The following is an 8,738-nucleotide window of genomic DNA, read 5'->3' as shown; positions in this document are numbered from 1 at the left end:
CTTAAACAAGTCGTTTTAACTGAAAGAAGTGCATAATCAGTAACGAGTATTTACCCCTCTAGCTCTTATTACTGCTTGCATCTTTCTCAGCATGCTTGCAAGTAAATTTTGGACATATCCTTGGGAAATTGCATTCCATTCATCTTATGCAGCAAGCCGAAGCTGCTCTATCGTATTTGGAACGGGATTTCTTTGTCGTATGCTGCATTTTAGGTGATCACACATGTGCTCTATTGGATTTAAATCTGGGCTAAACGGTGGCCAATCCAATCTTCGAATTTGGACCTCGTCAAGATAATTACTCACTATGGCAGCGGCATGTGGTCGAGCATTATCGTGCATTAACGTGAATCTTTCATATCCAATGTAACCAAAATATAACAAAACATGATCTTGCAGGATGTTTTAATTGTAAGAATCACCAGTCATCCATCCAATCACTTCCACAAGTGCGGTACGTACCTCCCAACTCATACCTTTCCAAAGAATTATGCCATCAACACCAAAACTAACGGTCTGGGCGAATCGTTCTCCAACTCTTCTGTAGACGTAGTTTTGACCATTTGGCTTCCATAATAGAATTCTGGTCTCATCAGTGAAAAGAACGTTTTTCCAGTTGTCGATAATCCACTTTGGAATCCGCAAATTCCAAACGACGAGCTTTATGATTTTGGAGAAGACGTGGAACTTTGGCGGGGCGTCTGGGCTTTAAGTTTGCTTCTTTTGATCTTCGTCTAACTGTTTGTAAGCTCACATTAACTTGTCTAACATTTAATAGCTCATTTCTGAGGTGCATCGATGTCAATGAATAATTTCGTGTAGAATTAAGAACGAAAAAATGGTCATCAATTGCGGTTGTGCACCTTGGGCGTCCTTGACCAGGCCTTCGTATAAAATTTCTTGTTTCACGGTACCTTTTTACAGTAGTCGAAACTATAGATTCAGTTCTGCTGAGACGTCGTGCGGTACCTTTTTGTGCATATCCGTCCTCGTACAAAATTACAATATGTGCTACTTGGGCTTCATCGCAGTGTCGAATTGTACTTGTTTTAAACTTAGTTAAATCAAAACAATATTGAATTAAACTTAATAAATCAAACTAAAAATAACCGAATTAGTAGGATTTTTCCTTTACGTGAAAAAGGATTTTTATGATAAAATGCACGAATGACAGTAAAAGCTGAATAAACGTCAAAATATTTCAAACCAGTTGAGTACATCAGCCTACTATATGAGTATTATCAGTAGTCTAAAATTATTTTGAAATAAAAGTGACTACAAAAAAAATTGGAAAATTCCAAAATATTCGATATTTTTGTCCACAAGTGTATTAATTAAACTCTGTTCTTCTTAAAACAGATTTAGTGTGATTTAATTCCAAAATGCCACGTAAGAAGTTAAATAGTCATTGTAAAGAGATATTAGCTTCTTTGATTCATTATTTTAAATAGGAACTAGATAAAAGCGGCCCAATTTTACCTTTGACTTCAGTTAGAGTATGTTATATATTTTTTATATGTTTATGTAGATACTTAAAATATACATTAATTTTACTTAATTTTGCATAATTTTATTTCATTTTTACAATTTATTAGAAATTTGAATTTTTTATTATTTATAATTTCATTTAATTTTGTTTAATTTTACTTATTTGTATTTAGTTTTATTTAATTGTATTTAATCTTATTTAATTTTACTTAATTTTGCTTAATTTTATTGAATTTTATACAATTTTATTTCATTTTACTTCTTCTCTTCTTGATGTACCTACCCGTTACGAATGTTGGCGATCATCATGGCAATCTTTATCTTATCTGCAGCAGCGCGAAAAAGTTGCACAGATGTTATATTGAACCAGAGTCTGAGGTTCTTTAACCAAGATTTTCTTCTTCTTCCTGGACCTCGTTTTCCAAATATTTTCCTTGCAGGATGGCTTGAAGGAGAGTATATCTGGATTCATTTCGCATAATATGTCCGAAGAACTGTAACTTTCGAGATTTGATGGTGGTCAGTACTTCTCGATTCTTATTCATTCTTCTGAGGACCTCCTCATTTGTGACTCGGTCAGTCCACGGGATCTTAAGCATTCTCCGATGTAGCCACATCTCAAATGCTTCCAGTTTTCTGCACATATCTTCGTTCAAGGTCCACGATTCAACACCATAAAAAAGGACAGAGAAGACGTAGCATCGCAGCATTCTTACTTTTGTATCAAGAGAGAGGTTGTGACTCTTCTGAAGAAAGCCCCCATCCGATTGAAGGTGGATCTAGCTTTTCCGATGCGTGCTCTAATATCCTGGTTGTTGGTCCATTCTTCATTTATTATGGTGCCGAGGTAGTTGTAGTGCGTCACTCTTTCTACAGGGGATTGGTTGACGTAGAGTTGACCTTCTGTTATTCTTTTCTTGCTAATTATCATAAGCTTTGTCTTCTTAGCGTTTATATTGAGTCCATATTGTTGACTGTAATACGTGATTTTGTTCATAAGAACTTGTAGGTCTTTTAAGTTGCCCGCAAATACTATGGTGTCATCTGCATATCTGATGTTGTTTAGCCGGCAACCATTTAGTAGAATACCTTTTTCAGTTTCGTGCAAAGCTTCGATAAATATTCTTTCAGAGTACAGATTGAAGATTAGAGGAGATAAAATACAGCCTTGTCTCACTCCACGCATGATTTTCACATATTCAGTGTGTTCACCTTCAACTCTGAGATTTGCTGTCTGATTCCAGTAGAGACTTCTAATTATTTTCAGATCTTGGTTGTTAATTCCTGTTTCTTTTAGTATTTGCATCATCTTGGCGTGCTGTACTCGATCAAACGCTTTCTCGAAATCAACCAGACATGCGTATACGTCGAAGTTGACGTCTCTGCATCTCTGGAATAAGACTTGTACTGAGAACAAGGCCTCTCTAGTACCAACATCATTTGTGAACCCGAACTGGTTGGGGAAAATTTGACTTTCACACAGATTTTCATACTCATTTTACTTAATTTTATTTAATTTTACTTAATTCTATTTACTTTATTTAGTTGCATTTAAGTTTGTTTAATTTTACTTAGTTTTATTTAATTTTTATCTTTTTTTAAAGCTGAAAAAAAGATTAACATTTGAAAATCTAGTTGTAACAAAACATATCTCTATACTTATACGGACCTTTATGCTCAATAACCTCCCATGGTCCGAAACTACTTTTTGGTATATAAGCACTCTTTAGGAATTTGATATACTCTCTTTTCATAGGGTGTTCCGAGATGTTTTTAACAGCCTATAATTCAGGAAGTAATGAATATTTTTATTTGAAAATTGGGAAACGTCAATTGGATCTACATTACGATCAATTGATGTATACATGAGATCTGTGACGTTGTTACAATAGAAAAAATTTAATGGATAAGGGAATGAAGGTTGGGTCAGTAAAATAAGTATGTACGTTAAATTTTCAATTTAATGTTTATTTTCAACAATAATCAATAACATTCAAAACGTGAAATAATTTTATAAGAGGTGTTCAACATGACCTTCTCCTTTAAAACAAAGACAAACCGTTTAAGCAGTTCACGTGTACATGCCGCATGTATAGTCTCTGGCGTAATCAGGGTACACGCTTGTCTCATTTTAGTTTTTAAATCATCTATATCTTAGTTTCTTCGTTATTAACGATTCCTTTTAACTAGCCCTCTACAAAAAATCTAAGGCTGATAGCACAGACGATCTTGGAGGCCATCGCACGGGTCAGTTAGTTCCAATCTATCTGTTTGGAAATGTGGTATAAAGGTAATTTTTTACAATACCGCTGTTATGTGGGGGTGCGCTATCTTGTTGTCATACCATAACTCCTCTTTCGCTTAAAGGAATATTCTCCAGTAACAAATAGCTCATTTTTCAGAAAATTCAGACATCACTGACCATTAAATAGCCCACGCCAAACATTAATTCCTCATCTAGTTTGAAAACGAATTTCCCTTAACCAGTGCGGATTTTCCACTGACCAATAATGAGTTATCGCTATATACAATCCCATTATTATTATCCCATCACTCCACAAAATTCTAGTTAACAAGTCATGAGTGTCTTGCATTATGACGATGAAGGTTAGGTTTGGTCTTCGATCCAAATTGGATGGTTGCAATTCATGAACCAAACAGTTTAAATGGATGGTAATAGCAGTTTTTTTTAAATATTTTTGAACACTCTAGTTTCTGTAGCAATGGACCTTATGGATTAATCGCTACATATGCTAAAACATTCACTAAGTTTTGTTCGGTCTGTATTGGTTTGACATGATCTCTATGTTTACCGTTCGGAAATGAACCTTCCCGCATCTTCTGCTCAACCATAGCAAAAGTTACATAAGATTCTTCTTTCGGGAAAGCCGTTCCATATTGCTCTCGTTCTCATAACCAAACTAGGAAATCATAGCACCCCTGCCCACTGAAGTGCTGCCGGAGACTGTTGTCCGTGGTTCGATCGTTCTTGATCATTCATGCTAAAGATTTTCACGGAGATGTCCAGTCGCCTTCTGCATCTCTATGCCGTTAAACTTGACGTAGTTTCAGCGACATTATTAAGGATTTCCTCTTTCAAATACAAGAAGGTGCCTTTACTTTAGTCGGCTTGGCCGAGATTATTGGTATTTCAAGTGTTCATCAGTTTCAATCAATCATATTCTAGGTAAGTTTTTACAATATATTAAAACAATTGTTTTAGTTAAAAATAATTTTTTAATAACCAATAATTTAATCAATATAAAAATATTTTTGTTAACGATATAATCATCAAAATATGAATAACATAACCCGTAAAATTTATAAAAATAAAAACCCTCAAATATAAAATTTGTTTAAAAGTCTTAACTAAAGTTGATATTTATGTATTCGGAAGTGGTTTAATCCAATGTGATAAACTGAAATATATATTAACTAAATCATATTTCGCATTTTCTTAAAAGCAGAAGATAAACTTAGTTAAAATTAATAAAAAAAAATAACAATTATAATAGTGTCTTCGTAGCAGTCTACATTAAACAGTATCACTTTCTACAATATTTTCTCTTAAAATATAGTAAAAATCCACAGTATCAGAACACAACATCGAGTAGATATATTAAAAAAATCGGGGTTTGAAAACTTTTATTAAGATAAGTAACAAAGGGTATGGCAAACCGACTAAAATATACAGGAATACAACAAAAATTACTAATTCCCTCATATTCCGCACGCTTCCAAATTAAAATAATATTCCGTACCATTAAAATATTTAATGTCTGTTCTACTCTACGGATGTAAAACCTGGAAAGTGACAAACACCCTCACAGACAAACTGCAGGTCTTTGTTAACAAATATCTACGAAGAATTGTTCGTATATTCTGGCCTAACACCATCAGAAACGACGATCTGCTACACCTGACCGAACAAAAGAGGGTACAAAATGAAATTAAGTCCAGAAAGTGGGGTTGGATCGGTCACACACTCCGAAAAAATAGTTGCAGTATTGCAAAGACTGCCCTAGAGTGGAATCCCCAAGGGAAAAGAAAAAGAGGTCGCCCAGTACAAACTTGGAGAAGATCCATCATGGACGAGATAAGAGGCCAAGGAAAGTCTTGGAATGAGGTGAAGGCCTTAGCGCAAAATAGAACCCGATGGCGCGTTTTCACTGAAGCTCTATGCTCCACTTAGGAGTTCAAGAACCTTATATATATATATATATATATATATATATATATATATATATATATAAATATTTAATAACAGTATTTAAGATGTGATGTTGACAAATAATGTTTCGAATACCTTAGACAATCGATAAAACAAACACATACAAAAAAAATACGTTCGTGTAACAACCTACGGCATCTCGCAATCTTGGTATTTACAAAGATTTAAATATTTTTTGGTTTTCTACACTCACGTTGTGAGTGTAGAACGAGCAATACAGAATAGAAAAAGATAAAGCCAGCCAAAAAACAGCTGTAAGAACCGCGGAATAACGGAGAAAACGAAACTTGTTGAAAAATCGACAATTTTTTAATATCTAGTATCAGGAAAATATAAAAACTAGGAGGTATATTATTATTTATATACTTAACATGAATTTAACGACAGTTTAATCGACAAGACTGTGCAAAATCATCATCTTTAAACAATCGGCATCATGTAGTCTATTTAGACTTCTCCAAAGCTTTTGATCGTGTTCCCAAACCTCGATTACTAACTCAATTGGATCACTATGGTATCCGCAAAAAGTTAAACATTAGATTAAAACTTTTTTATCCGACAGATACTTCCGGGTTCATATTGGGAAAGCCCATTCGCTAGATAAACTAGTCAAGAGCGGAGTATAACAAGGATCAGTACTTGGATCACTACTCTTTTGTATCTACACTAGTGATCTTCCGCTAATTTTATCCAGTAAGGTTTCCATTTACGCTGATGATACCAAATTTTATATGAATCATGTTCTGTGAAGAAACATGTTCTTAAACACGACCTTGACGCAATATGGAAATTGTCCTCAGAATGGATACTTCCGCTTAACATTGAAAAATGCGTGGTACTATATGTTAGCAAAAATAACTCATCACTAACTTACTTTATTAATGGACATACCATTAAGCCAGTAACCTCCCACAACGATTTTGGAGTGATAATTAATAGTGATTTAAATTGGCCTGATCACAAAGTCTCTGTATCACATTTCTGATCCGTAAATGTTTTACACGTATATCTCTAAGCTCTGTTAGTAAACTTGCATACAGACCCGCCATACGGCCGTGTAATTATGAAGACATAATCTCCATGGTTCATCTAACGATATTCGAGCATCGACGTCTTCGTCGATGGCCCTTAGAAGGGCTATTGAAGAGGGACAACTTAAGATTGGCAGGTGGAAAACGGAATATATGTGGTTAGGAGGTAGATGAATGGTTGGGGACATAAAATTGCTTGGAGAAAAACTAGGAAGAGTAGGAGAGTTTAAATATCTTTAATCCTACATAAAGTAAAACGGGACACTAGAGCGAGAAATTTTTCATTGGATACAGACTGGTTGGTTTAATCAAAAGCGAATTAACGGGGTACTTTGTCATTGAAAAATCTTCGAGGGTCCTTCCTTATTTTAAAATATAATTTGGGGAACCTAAACACCCTATTTACTTTAATTCAAGACGGAAGAATAAGAGGCCACCATTATAAATTAGAGAGGGAACAGATGACAGCAAGATTTAGTGAACTTTTTGATAAACATAATGTTTGATATTTGGAAATATTTGGATCAAGACATCATATCGGCAACTAGTGATTAGATTTTTACAAATAGATTTGATAGTTATATATTGTTTCATAATTTTGTTTGATGTTTTTGATTGTAACTTTATAATTGTTATTAGTTTTATAATATTTTTCTTTGGTTTTGGGCATAATAGGAGCTCGCTCCTCTTTCCTCATTTGTTTTATAATAATAATATAATAATAATTAATAATAATAATAAGATTTTGGCTTTAATAATGAAGGCTCTGGATTTAATAAGGAAAGTTGTTCCCTGAAACAGAAGGTTCATTACTCGCCATTCAGGATCAGGTTATACCAACAAAAAATTACCTGAAATATATCGTCAAAGACCCTCAGGTCCAAAATGACAAATGCCGATATGGATGTCAAGCTCAAGAAACTATCCAACACATTACCGGGGGTTGCCAGGCATTTGCTGCAACTGAATATAAGGAACGGCACGACTCAGTAGGAAAGATCTTTCATCAAGAGATAGCCATCAAACTGGGACTTCTCCAAACAAACCATCTCCCATATTATCAATACGTTCCTGAAAGTATACTTGAGAATGATAACTACAAGCTATACTGGGACCGCACTGTGCTCACAGACCAAACAGTGGCACATAATAGACCAGATCTCATACTAGTTGATAAACTAAAGAGACAAACAACACTAATTGATGTGGCGATACCTAACAACAATAATCTTCGTATTAAACAAAACGAAAAGATCGCCAAATACAGGGATCTGGAAATTCAAATACGAAGACAGTGGAGAATGGAAAGTACCCAGACAATACCTATTATTCTCTCTACTACTGGAGTTATTCCGAAGAACCTCCTAGAAAACATAAGAAAGCTAGGTCTGAATGAACATCTCTACAAGACCATGCAGAAAGCTGTACTTCTCTCAACATCCAGATGTGTACGAAAATTTTTGGGAGATACTCCAGCATATCAAGTCACCTAGGGCTCGATAACACGGAAAGAGTCCCACCAGAGCTAAATCCTTTTGATACCGTAGGTATCTGGGATGAGTGAATTTTCCCCTTAGAGGGAGTGAGAGCCGTATGGCTAAATCTGGGATAAGATTTTTAGAGTTATACCAGAGTAATATATTGACAAGAATTCTAATGACTAAGGACTAACTTAACAGTCAACCGTGCAATTTCTTTAGTCTTGTTTATACTTCCAAACACATTTTTTAACACATTATGGCTACAGCATATAAAACAGTTAATTATTAACGATACATAATAATTTGATTATCTGAAAAAATATTATTCCGATACAAAAATAGCAACTTCTTTTAGGCAGGTTATTTAAAGATGACAGTCGAATCTTTGGAAATTGCCTGGTGGCCCCCTGACTAACCTACTTTTACTTTTCCATACATCCTGAAAAAGAAACATTATTATCAGTTACTCGTATCCATTGCATATGTTATTTATGAAAACGATGTGAT

At 34.6% G+C, this 8,738-nt stretch overlaps 1 protein-coding gene across 1 annotated transcript in view; it reads right to left on the bottom strand.

The window, feature by feature from the left end:
- Positions 1-7,389: 7,389 nt before the first annotated feature.
- LOC140443178 (phytanoyl-CoA dioxygenase, peroxisomal-like) overlaps positions 7,390-8,738 on the bottom strand; it is a 36,587-nt gene continuing 35,238 nt past the window's right edge. Inside the window, exon 8 of the mRNA XM_072534275.1 lies at positions 7,390-8,670. Within this exon, the coding sequence (XP_072390376.1) occupies positions 8,596-8,670 (75 nt within the window). The 3' untranslated portion in view covers positions 7,390-8,595. The remainder of the gene's footprint in view (positions 8,671-8,738) is intronic.

Source organism: Diabrotica undecimpunctata, chromosome 6, assembly GCF_040954645.1.
Source record: "Diabrotica undecimpunctata isolate CICGRU chromosome 6, icDiaUnde3, whole genome shotgun sequence".
NCBI classification, from domain to species: Eukaryota; Metazoa; Arthropoda; class Insecta; order Coleoptera; family Chrysomelidae; genus Diabrotica; species Diabrotica undecimpunctata.
The sequence above is the reverse complement of the archived record's forward strand: the minus strand, read 5'-3'. Positions and strand labels throughout refer to the sequence as shown.